At 41.6% G+C, this 19,361-nt stretch overlaps 2 protein-coding genes across 2 annotated transcripts; one reads left to right on the forward strand and one right to left on the reverse strand.

The window, feature by feature from the left end:
• Positions 1 to 2,592: 2,592 nt before the first annotated feature.
• Positions 2,593 to 18,990, reverse strand: DNAJA2 (DnaJ heat shock protein family (Hsp40) member A2; the record flags this gene model as incomplete). Its single annotated transcript, XM_080936646.1, has 9 exons — positions 2,593 to 3,371; positions 3,905 to 4,032; positions 4,166 to 4,310; positions 10,526 to 10,722; positions 12,065 to 12,198; positions 12,432 to 12,512; positions 16,520 to 16,743; positions 17,235 to 17,294; positions 18,499 to 18,990. The coding sequence occupies 9 exons, from the start codon at positions 18,988 to 18,990 to the stop codon at positions 3,180 to 3,182; spliced, it is 1,653 nt and encodes a 550-aa protein (XP_080792772.1). The 3' UTR covers positions 2,593 to 3,179.
• LOC308435868 (large ribosomal subunit protein eL33-like) lies at positions 9,348 to 9,748 on the forward strand (the record flags this gene model as incomplete). Its single annotated transcript, XM_080936624.1, has 1 exon — positions 9,348 to 9,748. Exon 1 carries the CDS (start codon positions 9,398 to 9,400, stop codon positions 9,746 to 9,748), a length of 351 nt encoding a protein of 116 aa, XP_080792750.1. The 5' UTR covers positions 9,348 to 9,397.
• Positions 18,991 to 19,361: the final 371 nt, after the last annotated feature.

A 19,361-nucleotide genomic window follows, 5' to 3' on the forward strand; every position in this document is an offset into this window, starting at 1 on the left:
ACAAGTCTGCAGAGCAGGGGAGAGTGGAGCTCTAAGGAGCAGCTGTGCACAAGGCCCACCCTCCAGAAGTGGAGCTACCTATGGATCTAACTATGGTACAGAGAACAATCTAACTGAGGAGAGTAGGAACCCAAGTATACATTTCAAAAGGAATTGCTGAAATGAAGGGTAAGAAACTGGAACCAGGACCAGGAGTGGGGTTTTAATCCCAGCACTTGGGAGGCTGAGACAGGACTGCCCTGAATTCTTGAAAGGCAGCCTAGAAAACAAAGACCCTGTCTCAAAACAAGTATTTCTCAAATGTCTAAAGCCCTGAAAAACAAATGAATTACAACCGTCATCAGAGCCAACAGGTGCCTAATGCAGGTGCCCGTGAGATGACTATGCAGGGCTCTGGAACTCGGAAAAGAATAAAGTACTTGAGATGCAGAAGTGACCAATTCAACACATGAAAGGATGCCTTCTATCCACCGGGAGGCTGTGACGTTATGTGCTGCCAAAGATGTGGGTCAAACGGAAATGGTCCCTGCATTGCTGGCAGATGGCTCTGTGGTTAATAGTACTAGTTACTCTTCCAAAGGACCAGGGTCCAAATCCCAGCAATCACATGGCAGTTCACAACTGTAATTCCAGTTCCAGGGAATATGACACCCGCACTCCTCATATGTGGAGGCAGAACATCAATGTAAAAGAAAAAGGTACAATTTGGTAGTTCCTTAGATGGTGTTATGACAATTCCATTCTACTCTTGGGTACACACCTAAATGAATTTATCCCACACAAAACATGCTTGTGTTCATAGTTAGTTTGAATACTGTATCCCAAATATCCTCCAGGATATGAATAAAACCTGTGATATATTCATATACTGAATGCTTGGTTTTAAAAAAAAAAGTAATTCTATGCTAGGTAGTTTGAGACCAGCTTGCTCTACAGATTGAGTTTCAGGAGAGCCAGGGCCACACACACACACACACACACACACACACACACACACACACACACTCACAAACCCTGTCAAAACAACCCCCCCCCCAAAACCCTACAAAACGGGTAAGAATTATATCTCGGGGGCTAGAGAGATGGCTCTGTGGCTAAGAGCACTGACTGCTCTTCCAAAGGGTGAATTCATATCCTAGCAACCGCATGGTGGCTCACCACCATCTGTAAAGGGATCTGATGTGTCTGAAGACAAGACAGTGTACTTATCATAATAAATCTCAGTAACACATTTCAGTGCAGTGTATCTGAACAGAATTAGTGACTGCATAAAGGGTTGGAGAGAGAATGAAATGAGACTAATTAGGACATGAGGTTTGTTTTTTGGCATGATGGAAAACTCTAGAATTAAGAGACTGGTGATTGGTGCTGAGATGTTAAAATATAGGAAATGGGTATTTCCTTAAAGATAAACTTTATGGTATGGAGAAACTGGAAAGTGATTCAGTTAGAAGCACTTGCAGGTCAGAGGTTTTCTGCTTGCAATTTTCTTTGTTCTAGTCAAAAAACAAAAACAAAAAATCCTGAGCAGCTGGGGATTGCAAAGCTGAGAAAGCAGCTGCTTGGCACATAGAAGGGCCTGAGTTCAGTCCCCAGCACCACACGAGAATGCGCACACACACACAACCTAGGCAGAAGAACTGAAGACTGCTGAGCAACTGATTTTATAAACCTTTATTGGAAAGGCTACAAAGTTTATATTATCACTGCATCTTAAGCTTAAAGTGTCGTGGGGAAATAACTTCAAATACAAAACTATTATGTGGTTGAGTTTTGCCCAGGCTTGTTGTAAAGTATTTTTGTACAATGGAGGTAGAGTGGACAGGGCAGTAATTTAACCCTCACAGGTCTTGATTAGTTTTGGGACATTTTTACATCCAAGTTCTAATAGCTCTAGAAATGTACTCAAGTGCTATTAGGCTCAGAGATGGTATAATACATTGACAAATCTGAATTTCCACTTTTGTTTTGTTGTTTCTTTGACAAATGTAAAAGGTGTGTACCTAGCATGACTTGGACCGCAAATTGACATGTTTTAAAAATACTCCAGGAGTGAAAACCTCATCCTCAGGAGATGGAAACACATCCTTTCATTATCGCCTTAGGACAGATATAATCCAAGTGAGGCGCTGGCTCAGCGACAATGCATGCGAATCTCTGCTAGCCTAAGGATCTTAGTTGTCTACATAGAGAATTAAAGTCAGATATTCAACTTAATGAGACAGAGCAACTTTTCATAATATTTAATTAAGACAGCATTTTAACAGGTCTATGTAAACATGGTTTTATTTTTGACCTATTACCTTATTTTCAAAAAGTGGGATGCAAGAGGGTAAGAGGCCTGGGTTTGTCCCAATATTCAGGTAAAGAAGAGTCAGATAACTAGGATGTTCTTGATACTAGAGAGCATCAACCGAAGTGAATAAGGCCTGTTTCAACCAACACTAGTGTTATTTAACTATAAAATGGGCAGATACCTAAGGCAAAAGCCTCGGGCTGATGGGTTTTTAGAGGCTGTTTAAAGATTCACTCCTCAGTGTAAGGATACTTTAACAGTTCAAAATATGTTCTTTCTAAAAATGTGACACAGAATAATTTACACCAACTGCTTTTTATTATCAAGTTTCAGAAACCTTTCACAAAATGGTTTTAAAAAAAAGCCAAAAAACTTTACAACCATGGCTAATGTAATTTTTTCCATTGTTCCCAGTCAGCTTCAAACCCATTGTGTGCAAAGCCCATTTTCCATGCATCTAAATGATAGATACAGGCTATGAATTCTTTATTCTATTTGTAGCAGCTTATGCAGGTGCAGCCAAACACAAAGCTTCAGGACAAATTGTACAAACTTTACAATGCTGGATCTGAGTTTAAAATATGAAACATAAAGTCTACACAAAACTGATAAAAATCAAGCAGATACCAGGACTGAAACTTATAACCCACATGTGAAAGGGAGTCTTATTTCAAGTGCTTTACTCTGCTACAGAACAGTCGAAATGAAGATGAAAAGCTTTGTGGTTAGTTTAAATTATACACTCTGTGGATACTATACCAATTTTAGAAGTTACACATAGATCAGCAGATGTCCATCAGTTCCTCTGGACTCGTCAGGTACTCCAGCAGCTGGCAAATCCGGCAAATGTGGAAAGAAAATCCACCTGTGCATCGCCTGCAGTTTACTGATGGGCACACTGCACTCCAGGTCCATGATGGCTGCTGCTTTCTTCATCAGAGCTATCATTATAGGCTTCACGCCTCTGACCACCTCCAGAGCCTCGAGTACTGTCAAATTCCTGAAGCTCCACTTCTTCTGTCTCTCCAATTACATTAGGAACTTCTGGTCTAGATGGCAGGAGATCTTCTAATTCCTTCATGAAACAAAAACAGGAGATGTGCATGCACACACACTTTTGGACACAAGGCCTCAACTACACAGCCAACATTCACACAAAATAAATATTTAAACACTAGAAACTTCACCTCAGACAGTGCTGGCTGAGGGATGTGCTCTTCAGAGTTCAAAGCCTTCCCAGTACCTCATACTTCAGTCAATTATAACCACCTTGCTTGGTTGTCCCATAAACATTTACATCAGCCAACATAATTTTCAAAACAAACAGAAAAAACATCAACCATAAACCATCAACCATGCTAACATTAAAAGAGAAGCCACTATAGAGACTCTGTCTCAAAAGTGATTAATCTCAGCAATCAAAAGACTGAGATGGGAAATACATATAACCGTGAGTTCTAGGCCAGCCTGGGGTCCAGGTGGCAGGAGACCCTATAATAAGACAAAATAAAGAGAGAAGAAACACAAAAGAAAGCAAGAAAAAAAATGAGAGAAAGCCAAAGGGAGAGCCACAAGTCAGCTGCTTAAGAACATTAAAAACCAGCTTACAGAAAGTTTGTCTGGGTTGATCCAGTTGTTTTCAGGAAACTGCACGTCAAACTTTATGTAAAGATCACCCTTTTCAAAGGGATTACGATACTGTGGCATTCCTTCACCTCGAACAACACGAACACATCCTATTATTTTAAAAAAGGAAATTAGATAAGAATTTTACCCAAGAAAGATACTCAATAATATTCCTTTGTTACCCACTATAAACATGAATTGTTAACAAAACACAGATGACCTGGATAAGATGAAATCATTTACCTGGTTCAATTACTTTGCCAGGGGGGTATTTCACCACAATCTGACGAGCATCAAGATGTTTAAATGTGAACTGAAATCCACATAAAGCTTCAACAAGTCCTATCTTATATGTCATATGCAAATCATTCCCATCTCTCTGGAAAACCTACAAAGTATACACAAAACATACTTAAGAAAACAAAAACAAAAGCATGAATCACACCACCCTGCTTAAGTCAATTTCAGAATCTTAACTCTACCATTCACCTTCAGAGCCGAAATGCCACTGTCCCTCATGTCAAAGCTTTTTATCAGTAGAGCTAGCTACTCTCAAGGAGTATGCCAGAAACTTCTATTACGTGATTCCAAAGAGGCAAGAAGGGAGTCTAAGATCAGTGTTCTGTGAAAAAAAGCTAAACCAGTAAGGTGCAGCCAGGAAAAGCTAAGGACTCAATTTTGCACTTCATATGTACAAAGAAGTTTTATCTCATGTAAAATTCAAACTTGGGGCTGGAGAGACAATCAGCTGTACTTGCTGCTGTTGCAGGTTTGGTTCCCAGCACCCACATGGTGGCTCACTACTATCCACATTCCAGTTCCAAAGAATCCAAGGCCCTCTGGGCACCAGGCCCACTCGAGGTACATACACACACAATGAGAGAAAACATGCATATACATAAAAAACCAAAAATTGGGCCAGGCATGGTAGTGTATGCCTTTAATCCCAGCATTCAGAAAACAGAGGAATCCTAGTCTACAGAGTAATTTCCAGGACAGCCAGGGACGGCTCTTAGAGAGAGAAACCTGTCTCAAAACAAACAAACAAACAAACCGCCAAACAAAAAATACCCTCTCAACATCAAAACTTGCTTAATGCAAATTACATAGCAAACACTACAGCTGACTTACTCCATCTTACAGCATACACCTATACACTACATACTGCTATCAATCAAAGTTTCCAGGGAGAAGCTACATCTTCTATGAGAGTGATAAAACCAGAACACTACAAGTTCAGAGCCTGATAATTTATCTTGGGCTATCTTTAGTCCCTCAAATTAGCTACTCTGCCCATCACTATGTAGGACTTAAATAAAACCTTTCAGAATACATTAACAGAACTGTACTTTCTACCAACCCAAGGCTAAGAGTCATCTGACAAACATCCGAGGCCGACAGCTGAGAGTTCTGTACTTTGCTGTAATTGCCTACTTTCTACTGATGTATTTGGAAAGTATCTTGATTTGTGACTTTGTTTGGTTACTGCTTCTAATACTGTAACATTGATTTTGCTGTAACATGAATTCGAGTTACAGGTTATAGCCATTCACACTCGGCTACAGAATAAATTCTCTTGTCCCCTTGAGACAAGATGAGAGCTGAGTTTTTGCATCAGCATTGCAAAGGCAGAGTAAGTACTGAGAATGTACTGGGCTTCAATGTCTGGGAGGAAGAAAAAAAAATCAATTTCAAAATAATTCAACTTGTAATTTTTACTTAAAATTTGCCAAACCTATATTTAAACTGAAATAAAATTAACTTAGTGAAAAGGTCATCAAAATTTGTTTAAAAAAAAAAAAAAAAGTGTGCCAGAGTGGTGGCTCATGCCTTACAGTGCTCAGGAGACAGGCTCTGAGCTCAAAGCCAGCCTAATTTGTAGACCCTTTGGTTTTGTTGTCTCAAAAAAAAAAAAAAAAAAACAAAAAATAAAAACCCAACAAGTGTCTTGGTTTTCCTGAGTACTAAGTAAGCCAGCTTAATGTCTACCCAAAGCTAATCTTTGATGTCTATAGGCCACAAGTAGACTACTAGAAACTGGACCAAAGCGACTGCCAGACCATTAAATCCCATTTGTATGCTAACTGACCCCACACCATTAAAGAAGCACAAAAAGAACTAACACCTAAATTCTGGGAAATTTCTGCCTATCCGCAAAACACAGGAAGATTCCTTCCATTAATAAGCTTCCCTTTTCTTCAGATGGGTCTGTGAGTGTGATATATGTAGATGTGTATGCAGGGAGGGACATGTAGAAGTCAGAGGAAGACTTCTGGTGTTCTGCTCTATCAGTCTCACTAAACCTACACTAGGTTAGTGCTATTAAGACCCAGCAATCCTCCTGTCTCTGTCATCCACACATGTGGCCATGCCAACATTCTATGTGGGTGCTGGGATCTGAGCTAAGGTCTTCATGTTGTCCATGGAGCAGCCCCCAGCACTCTCCCATTCCTTTACTCTATTAACCTCTAGCCCACCGAAGGGTTCACCTCACACTTCTATTTTTGTCAAAGAGTTCTCCATTACTCAATTGGTGTTCTTACTGGTTCCACAAATCTGAAATGCAAAATCTGAAGAACAATTTTGGTTGGTTCAAAGGACAACTGAAAATGTTGTTCTTTTCCTAAATGGTTCTCCCAAATTTACCCATAAAATAAATTCTCCTAAACGTGGCTTTAGAACATCAGGTTCAACAGCTTCAGGGAGCATGTTAGAAATAAACATTTTTGGTCCAGCAAGGAATTCTAATGTGATGCTCAAGTTTGCAAGTGAGAACCAAAGACTGTAGATTAGTTATGCACATTTACTCAGGGTCTCTTCTAACAGGACTGTCAGATCTTTAAAAAGCAGAATGCTTCAATGCTGTTTTAAAAAATGCTATAACAAAATGCCAGCGTTTCAATGTTTGTTAATGCTACAAAAGGAGCAAAAAGTAATGCCATGTTCTTGTACAGAAGCACCCAATTTAAAGTATGTATAATTAAAAATGCCCAAGTTCTCCTTTCTCTTTCTGTTGCCAGAGGACTTGTGAAAAGATGAATGAAGCACACAGATAAAACACTCAGGAGTTTCAGTAATTTCTGAAGCAGTTATTGAGAAGAAACTAACACAACCCAAATCTATGCTTGTGTTGTACAGACACCAGCACCCACAGAAGAGCAACACAGTAGGATGAACGAACGCACACGACATAATACCCCCAAAGCTCATTAGCTTTTACCCCGTTTATAGTTTCAGCCACTGCACCCATCCAATCTCATTTTTTTTCCAGATAGTATTCAAAGGGAAAAAAGCCCAAAGCTGCAAAATGGACAATGACTTTCTTAACATATACAAGAAGCCCTCCCTATGTTCTAGTTCAAAATGCAAGTAAGTTTGTGGTTTTATTCTTCCAAGTGAGGTGAGTTAACCAAGCTGGCTAAACCTCATCCTTGGTTCACACGTCTACTGCCCTGGTCACAGTAAAACCAAATCTAGAATGCTTAACGTCTACCCGTTATTACTTTCTAGCCTAGGCAGTCCACTGCAATTCCATATGCACTACTAGTGCTGTCAACAATCTTAACCCTAAGCACTGGGATTATGGTATGTGCAACACTCAGAATGCCCCAGTGGTATCTAAACCATAAACCGTTTATACTTTCAGTGATGTGGCTACAGTTTCTAGCCTACCACCTCTTGAGTCTTAGAGGCATTATGCACAGGAATATTGAATAATATTGAATAAATGGGTAGTAATAGCACTTGGGAGGCAGAGACGGAGGCAGGCAGAACTTGTGAGTTCAAGTTTCAGGACAGCCAGGCTACACAGAGAAACTGTCTTGAAAAAAACACAAAGGAAAAAAGAGATCTTAAAGCAGAATTTTAGATACTATCCTTATTTTCCAGTCATCCAAAAACATGCAACACTGAAATACCCAGTAGCACACTCCTCTTCATAAGATCTGACCAGCACATCAGAAAGGGTGGTCCAGGAATCAAGTCACAAATTTGTGAGAATAACTCAAAATCTAAAATTTGCTTTTCAATATGACCTTGTTGTAATTTTGAAATGATTTTACTTTTTAAAAAATACAGCTCCTTCCTTGGGAAAACACCAAATAGTAAATGGAGAAGGCTTGGGAGGCCACAGAGGCTACCAGAGGATTCAGCCCCACCTAGGTATGCAGCACTGAGGTTGTGAAACACATGGAGGCAAAGCCTAAGGCAAGGAGTGCATCACTGTAGCTGGACTGCCTAACAAGGCCTTGAAGATCTCTGCCCATCAAAGAATCTGACATTACTAAATTTACCTAGCAATTATCTCTTTTATGTTAATTGTGATGACTAGTATTCTTGGTTATTATTTTGACTACATCTGGAATTAACTAAAACACAAATTGCAGACCTTACTGTAAGGATTTTTTTTTTTTTTAATTAATCAAATCATCTGAAATGGGAAGACCCACTTCTCTGGATCTTTGAGACAGGAAATTATACCTTTAATTCAGATCTTTTGAGGTAGGAAGATCCATGTTTAATCTGGGCCACACCTTCTGCTGGCAGCCTATATAAGAACATGGAAGAAGGAAGCTGTCCTCTCCTTGCCTTGCTCTTACTGTCAAGTCCATTCCTCACTGGCTTTAGAGCCTCCTCCTTCAGGATTCTGATGTATGCTGAAGACTAAGTGAGACATCCAGCCATGGAGACTGAGCAACTACTGCATTCCTGGACCTTCCATTAGTAGACAGCCATTGTTGACTAGCTGGACCACAGCCTATAAGCCATTGTAATAAATCTTTTACAGTAAACTATTAAAACACACACACACACACACACACACAGAGAGAGAGAGAGAGAGAGAGAGAGAGAGAGAGAGAGAGAGAGAGAGAAAGAGAGAGAGAGAGAGAGAGATCTCAGAAGACAGCACCTGATCCTCTGGAAATGGGAGTTATAGAAGGTTGTGAGACACCATGTGGTTGCTGGGAACTAAACTGGGGTCCTCAATAGGAGCAGCAAGTACTTTTAACCACTGAGCCATTTCTCCAGCCCTTGGAAAGCATCTTTTAAGAATGAGGTTTTAAAGATCATGCCAATGCTGAAAAAGCAGACTTGGTTTGGCCAGATCAGACAGAATCAAAGGTACTGGAGAACCAAGATTAGAAAGCCCCACAATATCCTATGCAAGGTATAAGGCCCTGTGCTGGTCATCCTTGCCCACAGAGGTAGTGGCATTGTCTCTGCTTCTGTGCCCAAGAAGCTGATGTTGACAGTCGGTACTGGGGCTACCCTGCCAAGGCTACCTCTGATGCCATCTCTAAGACCTAGAGTTACCTATATAACCCTGAATGATCTCAAACTTATTCTCCTGTCTTGATTTCCTAGGGGTTGGGATTATAAATGTGCTACTAAGGTATTAAAAACTGTATGTGAGCTTTCCGCCATCTTGGCGCCTGTGGAGGCCTGCTGGGAACAGGACTTCCAAAGATCGCAAGTATGTCCGGAAGGCTGTGGTGCAAGGCCACTTTTGCTGGCTACAAGCGAGGTCTCCGGAACCAAAGAGAGCACACGGCTCTTCTTAAAATTGAAGGCGTTTATGCCCGAGATGAAACCGAGTTCTACTTAGGCAAGAGATGTGCTTATGTGTACAAAGCAAAAAACAATACAGTGACTCCTGGAGGCAAACCAAACAAAACCAGAGTGATCTGGGGAAAAGTAACTCGGGCCCATGGAAACAGTGGTATGGTTCGTGCCAAATTCCGAAGCAACCTTCCTGCAAAGGCCATTGGACACAGAATCCGTGTGATGCTGTACCATCCCGGATTTAAACTAATGGAGAGTAAATAAATAAAAGTAGATTTGTGCTCTTGTAAAAAAAAAAAAAAAAAAAAAAAAACTGTATGTGAGCTAAGCATGTGGTATAGGGCACAGAAAGATGGCAAGTTCTGGGTCAGCCTAGGGTATAAAACAGAAAGAAAGGGGGTAAATGGAGTAATGTAAGACATGTTCAGTGGTATGATCAAAATTTCACACAACTGACCTCATTGCTAGACAAGTTTATTTTGCTTCAAATGGATATAACCAATATACATTCAATTAGAAACTAATTAAAAATGTTTCAAATATCTAGAAACTGGGCCAGTGAGATAGCTCAGAGGGTAAAAAGCACTTGCCACAAAAGACTGACAACCAGAGTTTGACCCCAGAACCCACCATGGAAGAACTAATGCCACAAAGCTGTCCTCTGATATATACTGTGACATAAGCCCCTGGCTCCCATCACACCAATATAACACCATCAGCCCAATGGATCTATTTTACATAAAGAAAAATGAGGTAGAGACAAGACCATTTAAGGGCGCAGTGCTAATCTACAATAAGAACAGGGCAAAGACTAACACTGATAGTGCTCTGACTACACCGCGGTGGGTTTGTCTGTTAGTCAGTTCCTATAAGTAAGTAAGCCATGCTCACTGTGAGTTGAAAATTAACTCAGCCACACTCCTTTAACACCTTTATTTGGGTTCCAAGCATCCAAACAGATCTATCCTATTTCTCACAAGCAAGATCAATTCTGAATAAAACAAAAAGGGGAAAAAAATGAATAAATAAAAAGGAAATTACCTCATGCTCCTTTTCCTGTAGCAAAAGAACAATATCTCCAGGTTCCACTCCTGGAGCCTGGTCTGCTTCCCCAGTGAACGTAATTCTCTGTCCATGTTTCATGCCTTTGTCTACATGAACTTCCAGAATTTTGACTTCTTTAATCACCTTCTTCCCTTCACATTTTTTACAGCGGTCTTTTTCATTGATGACCTCCCCTGCAAAGAGAGGTCATTCAAGCTTCTAGTAAGAAAGAATACCCCAACATTAAGGTGTGTTGACAGTGCCCTTAATACAAAGATACCTTTGTAATTTGGGTGCCACTGGTTAAAGCTACCATGAACGAGTGTCAAAACTTACTAAAGGCTTAAAATTCACTATCCTTCTGTCTCTACTTCCTGCATAGAGGACTACACCATGTTTAACTAAACTATTAGTTTTCAGCTGATTTTGGTTTCTTGGTAGGGAAGTTGGCAATCTTAACACCGTAGAATGCAGAGACTCCTCATTGGAATATAACACGAAGCTAGGGAGGAGACCTCAGGTGTCATTCCTCAGCTGTCTTCTTCAATGAAGCTGACCTGGAGGTTAGTAGGTTAGGCTGGCTGGTCAGTGAGCACCTGAGATCAGCTTCTCTCCTTAGCACAGATTCTTAAAAGTGTACCACTGGCCTTAACACAGGGTTTCTGGAACTATAACCATTTCTAGGCCCTCATGCTATGTTATCATCTCAGCCCAATATGTACCTTCTCAAAATGAACTCATCATTTCCAAGAACAATTTGGAAAAGGGAAGTCCTACAACTATACTAATAACCACCAGTCAAAGGAAAGATTGGGGGACATGGTTCAGTGGTAAGGATCCTAGGTTTAATCCCCACTACCAGGGATAGAGTAGGTATAGGAAGTGGAAATGCATACTCAAGGATTTGGGCGTACTCTTCAGTGTTGGTGAGGCAAAATTCTCCACATAAATCAATCTAATTAACAACTTAATTTCTTAGTTACACTGGCCACACCTCTCCTTCCCTTAATTTAAAGCCAACTTAAAAATAGATTCAGAACTTGATTAGGACTTTTCAGAATTGCTCATACCCCCCTTCCCAGAACGCCATGAGCTAGATTAATTTCTAGCTGAGTTTGCATAGTATCTCAGCTTTCAGAGGTGGAGGCAGATTAAGAATTCAGGATCATCCTTGAATACAGTTCATGGCCAGCCTAGGTTAGAGACACTATGCTGAAACAGTAATGGCATAATAAATTTCAATCTTCTATTAGATCTTCATTTTGTAAATAAAATAAATGTAAGCTTACTTTTAAAAAATTATAGGGGGTTGGAGAGAAGTGTTCTTCCACAGGTCTTGAGTTCCATTCCCAGCAACCACATGGTGGCCCACAACCATCTGTGATGGGATCCGACGCCCTCTTCTGGTGTGTGAGTAGAGTGACTGTGTACCCACATACATAAGATCCATCTTTTAAAACAAACTGCCAATGTTTTCGACTTCTGTAATTCCCAACATACTCAAATATAAAAGCAAAGAAGACACTGGTCGTTTACCTTCTCCACTGCAGTCAGAGCACACAGACTGCATCTGCTGCACCATTCCTGGAGCCAGCTGTCTGATCATAATGCGCACACCTCGACCCCGACAAGCACTACATTTCTGAACAGCTCCAGACTTTCCACCTTGGCTAAAACAAAAGTACGAATCACATTTTTGCCTACAAACCATTACAGTCATTAAAAAAATACAAACTGTGCTTTGTAACTCCCCAGCAACATTATTAAAGTGACCATTAGAGGTATCAAAAAATGTCCAGCTGCTTATTAAGCTTTAAATCAAGAAAATGAAAATTTTACCTAGTATAGAGTCTGAGCATGCCACTCAAAACAGCAGGGACGGTGTAAGCAACAACACACTTACCCACTGCATGCACTACAGAGCACATTCTTGCTAAGTTGTAGTTTGGTTGTCTTGCCATTATACAGGTCTTCTAAAGATACTCTGCAGAGAAAAAAAGCAGGTTCAACCAAATTTTGCCAATATTTATTAAAATAGCTTACAGAGCAAATTTCACCTTGACTTTTTTGTAACAGAATTCAATAGCTTTGACTATAGACATGGTATTAACAGTGCTCTTTAGGATAAGTTTGGTTCCCAGCCCTCACATTTAGAACCATCTGTTAACCACAGCTCTAGAGCCTCTGATCTCTCCCTCCCCCACCCCCCTCTTCTTGCCCGAGCACTTGTACACACACACACACTCTCTCTCTCTTTCTCTCTTTCTCTCTCTCTCTCTCTCTCTCTCTCTCTCTCTCTCTCTCTCTCTCTCTCACACACACACACACACACACACACACGCTTGCACTAAAAATTTTTCTTGAGTTTCTCTGTGTAGCCATGGCTGTCCTCAAACTCCTAGGATCTGTCTGCCTCTGCCTCCTATGTGTTGAGATGAAAGAGAGCCAAGACATCCACTGCCACCACTGCCCAGCAAAAATAATTCTTTGAACCAACTTGATGCTATTTATACACTGATCATTTCAATTCTCTAAAGACAAATCTTGTGACTCACACTGGCTTCAAACTCAAAATGCAGCCAAAACTGACCCTAAACTAATATGGATCCCCTTGCCTCTACTTCCCAAGTGCTAGGATTACAGGCACGTATCATCTTGCCCAGTTTTATGTAGCACAGAGAGAACCCAGGGACTCCTTTGTGCCAGACAAGCATTCTAGCAACTAAGCTATATTCCTAGCTTCTAATTGTAATTACCACCCAATTTTATGTGATAAAAACTAGAGCATAGAAAAGCTAACTAACTTGGCCAAAGTCATGTAAGCACTGATTCTAGAGTTAGAGCTGTACTGGAGGGAAGGGTACACTATGGGTAATTAGATTACAAATGTATATTATAGCTTAAGATAGGCACTTAAGGGCCTGGAGAAATGGCTCAGTGGTTAAGAGCACTGGCTGCCCTTCCAGAGGATCTGGGTTCAATTCCCAGTAACCACATTTGGAGGCTTACAACTGTCTGTAAATCCAGTCCCAGGAGATCAGACTTTCTGCTTAACTCTACAGAAATAAGGCACACACAAGTATGCAGGAATATAGTCATACATATAAGTTTTTAAAAATTAAAAAAGAGGCACTTAAGTTGTATATGTTTAAAAAGTCATATACTGTAGCAGAAAAAATGGAAAGAACATAGTTTCAACAGAGAAACTTTCAACCTTTTCAGTTTCTAAAGACCCTGCTAAATCATATCTGAACAACTCTTTTTTTCCCCTCCTCTAAACCATTTATTTTTCTTGTTTAGAAAGCAGACATCACTAAGGGTGGATGAGCACAGAATACTGTGTTGTGCAGCAAGGCTCTGCGAATGTCAGTGCAGGTAAGGAGGGACAGCACTCAAGATGGGAGCATTACAGACATGGTTGAACAAGTTCATGATGTAACAGTTGGTACAGATCTCATCTGGGCTGATGCATAGGCAATCAACCTGTAAGTCATAAAGCAGCTTTCTATAGGATCAGCCAAAAGCTGTGATGTATTGGATTAGCTTGTTGGTGGCTTGTACCAACTGCTGGGTGAGCTCAGAAGAGAAGCTCTCTTCATGGAAGTATCCTGGTGTTCATGATGGACATTGCATGGTGGCCCTGAATAACTTTTAACACATCTTCAAAGTATCAAGAGGTCTGCTTGTCTCTTGTTCCCCAAACTCCACATGTGCTAAGTGGGCTCTGCCATCGATCTACACACACCCAGCCTTTAAGCATTCCTAATTAATTTAAAATCCTTGAATTCAGGTAAAGGAACAAAAAAAATAGTCAAGTCATTTTCCAAGTCACCTACACTATTTTATGGTATTCAGCCTTTCACCAAATTGTTACTTTAAGCTTAAATTTCACATGTTGTAGACAGTATAAAGTAACACTCATAGGCAGGCAAGATGGCTCAGCAGATAAAGGCACTTGAAGGTCTAAATTTGATCATGGTGGAAGAGAACCAACTCCCCACAAGCTGTCCTCCCCAATTTGAATGTTCACACAAAACAAAAATTAAAAAAAAACACTTATAGATGAATAATTACCAATAATACACCATCACATCCAAATATCAATATACTGATCTACATCTTAAGTCTTACAAGACCAAGAAAAACTGTTAAGTAATAATTTGACCACATTGACACTTTCCAGAGAGGCTTAAACTGGCAAAATTTCTCTAAAGCAATTAGGTTTTATCAGCTTCAAAATACAGATGTCAAGTCAGGGATACTACCTCTCATCTATGATCCCAACACTTGAAAGCTCGATGCAGGTGGACTGTTAAGAAGTCAAGGTCAGCCTTAGCTACAGTGTGATACTATCTCAAAAAGAAATAAAGCTATGAATGCTTGGCTAGGAATCTGCTAGAGATAAAAGAGCATACAAAGAAATACACAGCAACAGTACCTATTCTAGGCCCCTGCACATCCCTAATCATCATGAAGTAGAATAATAAAGCCACTCAAAAGAATGTTAGTAGGCATGTATGACCATGCACACCTGTAATCCTAGCATTCAGGACGAGACGTAGGAGGGACATTTCTTAGACTACCTAGCAAGCTCTAGTTTAAAATAAAGGGGAAGGGGTGATCTCTGAAGACAGATCAGTTGTAATGTGCCTGCAGCACAAGTATCTGGGTTCAATCCTTGGCACTTATGTATGGTGGGGCTGGAGAACTCATTCTTGCAGTGGACCCAGTTTCAATTTCATCCACATGGCAGCTCACAGCCATCTGGAACTCTTGTTTCAGGGAACCTGGCACTCTCTTCTTACCTCCTCGAGAACCAGGCACTTGTAGTATACATACATACATACATACATACATACATGCAAGCAAAACACATAAATAAATCAATAAATCCAAGCAAACAAAAAACTAGACCAGTAGGATGGCTATGGATTACCTGCAAACCTGCCTCCCTGAGTCCAATCCCTGGAACCCTCATGCTAACAGAAGCAATTCAATCAAGCCTACAATCTGTCCTGACCTTCACTTGTACAGGGTAGCTAGCACCTGCTGCCACCCACCATAACAACAAAAACTCTAACTGAAATATTTTAAATAAACAACTAAGAGCCAGGCATGATCATACACCGTAGTAATTCCAGTACTTTTGATGTGGAGGCAGGATATCAGGAATTCATAATCAGCCTTGGCTCATGAGACCCTGTCTTAAAACTTCAGTGTTCCCCACCTCAATTCAGTTTCTAGCATTTGTTATTAAAAACATTCTTAGTGAAATAATTTTAAAATATATAAATTTTTAAAAATAAATTTAAAATCTGAAAAATGACTATTTTCAGACTGTAGAGGAACTATGGAGTCTTAGTTCAAATTCAAAGTCCACACTGCTTATATGTTGACGGTTATGCCAGGCTGGAAGCCAGTAGGCTCCATGGAAACCAATTTAGGAGAGTTAGCACTGAAGATCGAGTAATGAGGGACTTTTCCAAGTAAATAATCGAAACAAGCAACTATTCTTTTGACTTAAAATACTTCAAAGAATATTCACACTTGAAATTTTCAATCATATAATAGGCTACCTCAACAGCATGTGAAAAAAAAAGATCTCAGTAAAAACCAACTATTCTTTAAGACCTTGGTTGTTTTGGTTTTGAGTTGTGTGTCCCAGGTTGGCCTCAAACTAGCTGTATATATGACCTTGAAGTCTGATCCTCTTGCCTCTACCCCTCCAGTCCTGTAATTATAGGTAAAGACCACCCAACCTGGCTTAAATCAGAATTTTGTGTCTGCGAGTTAAACTCTTTACCAACTGACCCACATTTCTAGAGCACCCCTCCACCCTTTTAGGTCTGACACAAAATACGTCCAATTAACTAATTCACTTTGTTACTTAATAAGACCACAGTTTAAAATACGAATTTTAAAATAGAGGACAAATTACTCTGCAGTAACACGGAAGTGTCAGCATTTGGAGCATTTCTTTAAGAGACTCACTTCAGTGGATGCATCATGTCCTCGCCTCTTCTTCTGCCATTTCGACTTCTACTTTGATTGCCCATGAAGCCAAACAATCCTCCACCAAAAATATGTGAGAAAATATCATCCATGCCGCCACCTCCGCCGCTGCCTTCCCGGAGACCTTGCTCTCCATATCTGTCATAGAGCTCCCGCTTCTCTGGATTTGACAATACTTCATATGCAAAACTTATTTCCTTAAACTATAAAGTAGAAGTAAAAATAAAAACAAGTGCATTAAATGCAAGAGTGTGAGAAAGGCTCCAAAAAACCAGAACTCACTAACTCCAATAAAAAGCTCTGGGTTTCGCTTGGTTTCCTTCTAGTCCTCACCTACTGCTAGAAATCTTAGAATCCTCATTGTAAAACTAAGACAGTCCTCTGGAAGTTATTACTGCACATGCACATGAGTGTGGGAGCGGGTATGGAGGTCAAAGGACAACCTTCCTCCCATTGTGGCAAAGACTCTAACACTGAGCTAGCTCAGTAGCTATAATTTTTCTTATTTTTGGAGAATATTACAAGCATTAGATTTTACTGTGGTCATTTTCAAGTAAGTTAAAATAGCAAAAGTTTCACTCTGTAGGCATAAATGGACTTTTCCCTACGTCACTCCTTTATTTCTGGGAGGGTAATCTATTTTAAATTTCACTTTAAAACTAAACCCCCAGGAATAAAACTCCAAATAACTTACTTTATCTCCAGCATTTGGATTCTTATCAGGATGGTATTCTTTGGCTAACTTTCGGTATGCCTTCAAAAAGATTTTGGAAAAGAGTTATACACAGCAAACAATTTAAGATATCCACTTTTCTAAGAAGCAATGTCCTAAAGTTACAACAGCTGTCCAAAAATGTCACTATTTGATCTTCCACTTCAATACTGCATACTTGTCAATAATGTAACCAAAGTTACTGAAAATACAAATAAAACAAAACAAAGAAAAAGATACTGAAACATTATTTCTTGTTTTCTTTCTTTTTGAACTTTTATCAAATGCCTTTGATGGCCAGTAACCAAACCAAGAGCACAATGACCAAACAAATTTTAGACTGGGTGACTATATTTTAGAGAAACCCAGTCACTACTACAAATTAAGCAAAGGATACTTCTACCAAGTATTTCTCCCCAGGCTGGCTGCTGGCTCCTCCGCCTGCCCTCAAACAGGAAAACACCCAGGAGGTCCTAAGTGATGTTTAATTGGCACACAGTCGGCTAACTGGAGTCCTAGGTGGTATTGAAGCTACATACTTACAATTAAGTGATGTGGGTAAGCACCATGTAAGTCTTTACACAGACTCATGAATTATATAACACAGCCTACCATTTCCGGTAGAGTAACAGGAAGTCTTTTTTTCTTTGGACTTTACCAGTCCCAGCACTAGCGGGGCATTCTTATTTTTCTCAGTTTATACATTCAGATTGGATAACCGACAGCCAGAGAAGATGATGACTTTATTAATTCCTTAAGTCCCAAGATGATTTTGTATTACTACAAAGGACAACAATGAGACCTGTCTTATTTTTAGTGAGTGCACACTCAGGTGTTTGGCTGGGACACACGACAACTCATCCCAGAAGCGGCCACGGGGTATTGACATCTCCAGCCCAAGAACAAAGCTTCTAAACAGACCCATGCTGCTCCGGCTGCCCGGCGAGGGAGACAGAGGGAGGAGCCTGTTCAGCGCCCCAGGCTGCGGCCCTCAGCCCCACACCGGCGCCGGGGATCAGCTCCTCCCCGGCCGGGCGGCACGAGCGCCGCGGTCCGACCTGTTTTTCCGGGTGGCCCGGGGCGCCGAGGTGGCGGGCCGCGTCTGCGCACGGCCGGCGGGCGGAGGCCCAAGGTCAGCAGAGCCGACTGCGCCCCCGCCGTCGCCGCGCCTCAGCCCGGCTCAGGCCGCCCCGACCGCGCAGGCCCCGCGCCCTCGCCCCGCCCGCCGGCCGGCTCGCTCCAGTACCTTCTTCAGCTCGTTCTCGCTGGCGCCGGGAGGGACGCCTAGGATGTCGTACAGCTTCGTGTCGGCCACGTTCGCCATGGCGGCCTGCCGGGCAGCACTCGCAAGCAGGCGGCGGAGCGGAAGGAGCGCGACCCGAACCACGAGCGGCGGCGGCGCAGGCCAAGGAGACGGCGCGGGGAGGAGGGCGGGGCTGAACTTTGACCCGGCGCAGCGCCATGACGTTGCCACAAGGCCCCGCCTCCGGGGCGGGGTTGCTGGGCGGTGGGCGCCGGTGTGCCGCAGGTGGGGTCTTTTTCCTGACGCCGGTAGGAGACGCGCGAGCGACCTCGGAGTGAAGAGAAGCCGTGCGCGGAGTTCGTAAGGAACTCTCGGTGCGCCTGAAGCCTGAGGGAAAAAAGCCTGCGGGAAAGAAGCCGGAATCCTCCTGGGGTGGTACCCCGGGAGCCGCGGTGAAAAACTGCACGTGGGTGTGAGTGTGTGAGGTTCCCACATGGCGTATTACACCCCTAATGTGAATTTATCAACACCTTCACTAACTCATTTCATCTCCTAACTTCCCCCTCAGCACCTCTGCGTAGGGGAAACTATTTCATTCATACACACTCAGATGTATACCTAGCAGACGAGGATTTAAAGGCATAGTCATCCTGTCACAGCGAAGGAGAGGTCAAATCTTTTTACACATTGCCAATAGCGCCCTTTAACACATTCCCAGTTGGTTTGGGGGCATCCAGATAAACCAAAGTCACCCTGTTCCACCGGGATCATGTGTTCAAGTGTCCCACTTGACAGCTTTAAAATTAGCTAACGCCAAAGGTTTGATTGGCAAAAGGCAGTATGGCAGCGTGCCGGTACTTGGTGGC

This window comes from Micromys minutus (genome assembly GCF_963924665.1).
Source record: "Micromys minutus genome assembly, chromosome: 24".
Taxonomy (NCBI): Eukaryota; Metazoa; Chordata; class Mammalia; order Rodentia; family Muridae; genus Micromys; species Micromys minutus.